Source organism: Camelina sativa, chromosome 4 (genome assembly GCF_000633955.1).
Source record: "Camelina sativa cultivar DH55 chromosome 4, Cs, whole genome shotgun sequence".
Classification (NCBI taxonomy): Eukaryota; Viridiplantae; Streptophyta; class Magnoliopsida; order Brassicales; family Brassicaceae; genus Camelina; species Camelina sativa.
In genome coordinates this window covers 20,406,898-20,408,961 of record NC_025688.1, presented here as the reverse complement: position 1 = coordinate 20,408,961, position 2,064 = coordinate 20,406,898, and the positions used below count along the sequence as shown (strand labels likewise).

Here is a 2,064-nt window from a genome sequence, read left to right as displayed (position 1 = left end):
CAATGGTCCAAAAGGACGGCTCTGGTCGAGAGAGAGATAGAAGAAGAAGAAGAGAAGAGAGAGGACCGCTTCAGAGACCCGTTATCACGAAAGATCAAATCATAATCCCCTTATCGTACGCCTCCCATCAGAGTCCTTTTTTATTTATTTTAACGTACGCACACACGCTCCCAATATATTTTCCCCAAAGTACAAAGTAGAAAGAGACGGTAATAAGACTTCTCACACGACTTTCAAAGTACAAAAATCTCTGCCTGAAAATTTTAAAACCTTTTGTTTTGTTTGGTCTCTCTCTCTTCCTCTCTTCTCCTTGTTTTTTTATTTTAACTATTTTCTTCTCAGCAAAAAAAGAAAAAAACAGACAAAGAAACTTCCTTTTTGTGATAAAGGTAATATTTTTATTCCATGGGAATATAAAAGTTAAGATTTTTTGGGTTTCTTTTTTTCTGTTTTTCCTTATTTGATCTTTGCTCTCTTAGCTTTTAGGAATTTTTCTAATTTGCGTTTTCTTCTTGTTCTTGATCTGATTCTATTTTCTTTTCCCTCTCTCTCTCTCTCTCTCTCTCAGGTATGATGATAGCAAACAAATGATACACCCATGTCTTCTGTGTCTGCTTCATGCAACATGTTGGTTTGGATTTGGTTAATCTAAAGTTCTCTCTTTTTTTAAAGATAAGGTTTTCGGATTCTCTTCCTGTTTGTAATAGTTTCTTGTCGGAGAGCCCATCAACCCAAAACCAAAAAAGAAGAAGAAAAGAAAAAAAAAAGTTTTATTTCTAATTTTTTTACTGGAGAAGAAAAGGAAAAAAATCAATGGCGAATCCTTGGTGGGTTGGGAATGTTGCAATCGGTGGAGTTGAGAGTCCCGTGACTTCATCAGCTCCTTCTTTACACCACAGAAACAGTAACAACAACAACACACCGACTATGACCCGTTCGGATCCAAGATTGGACCATGACTTCACCAGTGGAAGCCCTAATAATACTCAGACTCAGAGCCAAGAAGAGCAGACCAGCCGTGACGAGCAACCGGCTGTTGATCCTGGATCTGGATCCGGTTCTACGGGTCGGCGTCCTAGAGGTAGACCTCCTGGTTCCAAGAACAAACCAAAGAGTCCGGTCGTTGTCACCAAAGAAAGCCCTAACTCTCTTCAGAGCCATGTTCTTGAGATCGCTACTGGCGCTGACGTGGCGGAAAGCTTAAACGCCTTTGCTCGTAGACGCGGCCGTGGTGTTTCTGTGCTGAGCGGTAGTGGTTTGGTCACTAATGTTACTCTGCGTCAGCCTGCTGCGTCTGGTGGAGTTGTGAGCTTGCGTGGTCAGTTTGAGATCTTGTCTATGTGTGGTGCTTTTCTTCCTACTTCTGGTTCTCCTGCTGCAGCCGCTGGTCTAACTATTTACTTAGCTGGAGCTCAAGGTCAAGTCGTGGGAGGAGGTGTTGCTGGCCCGCTTATCGCCTCTGGACCTGTTATTGTGATAGCTGCTACGTTTTGCAATGCCACTTACGAGAGGTTACCGATTGAAGATGAACAACAACAACAACAACAACAACAAGAGCAGCAACTACAGCTAGAAGATGTGAAGAAGCAGAAGGTGAAGGAGGATGATGATAACGAGAGTGGGAATGATGGAAACGAAGGACCGATGCAGCCTCCCATGTATAATATTCCTCCTAATTTTATGCCTAATGGTCACCAAATGGCTCAACACGACGTGTTTTGGGGTGCTGCTACGCCTCGTGCTCCTCCTTCATATTGATGATAGTTTAGTTAGGCGGTGGTGGTGGTTGGGTTGGCACGTTTGGAAGGATGATTATATTTTCCGTTAGGATGGTTAGGCTTTTGTTTATTAAAGCTATCAAGTATCTTTTTTTCACGGGTGGTCGGACTTTTAGCTAGTGTTTGTTGGTTTGTTTTGTGACGGCTATTACTGGTTTTTCTGACTTGACTATTTTGATCGCGGATAGCTTTGTATGAAGGTGAAATTGATTGTAGAATCGTCTTTAAAATTTGATGTTGGAAAAACCAAAGCAAATGGTGTGTGCAATGGAAGCAATTACGACTA

The 2,064-nt window shown here is 42.0% G+C and overlaps 1 protein-coding gene across 2 annotated transcripts; it reads left to right on the top strand.

Moving 5' to 3' along the window:
* LOC104781440 (AT-hook motif nuclear-localized protein 15) lies at positions 42-2,064 on the top strand. 2 transcript variants are annotated; one of them, XM_010506114.2, is made up of 2 exons: positions 42-115; positions 569-2,064. In XM_010506114.2, exon 2 carries the CDS (start codon positions 814-816, stop codon positions 1,756-1,758), a length of 945 nt encoding a protein of 314 aa, XP_010504416.1. In that variant the 5' UTR covers positions 42-115; positions 569-813; the 3' UTR covers positions 1,759-2,064. The 2 variants fall into 2 exon arrangements, with proteins under 2 accessions (XP_010504416.1, XP_010504415.1); XM_010506113.2 differs by lacking the exon at positions 42-115 and adding an exon at positions 216-389.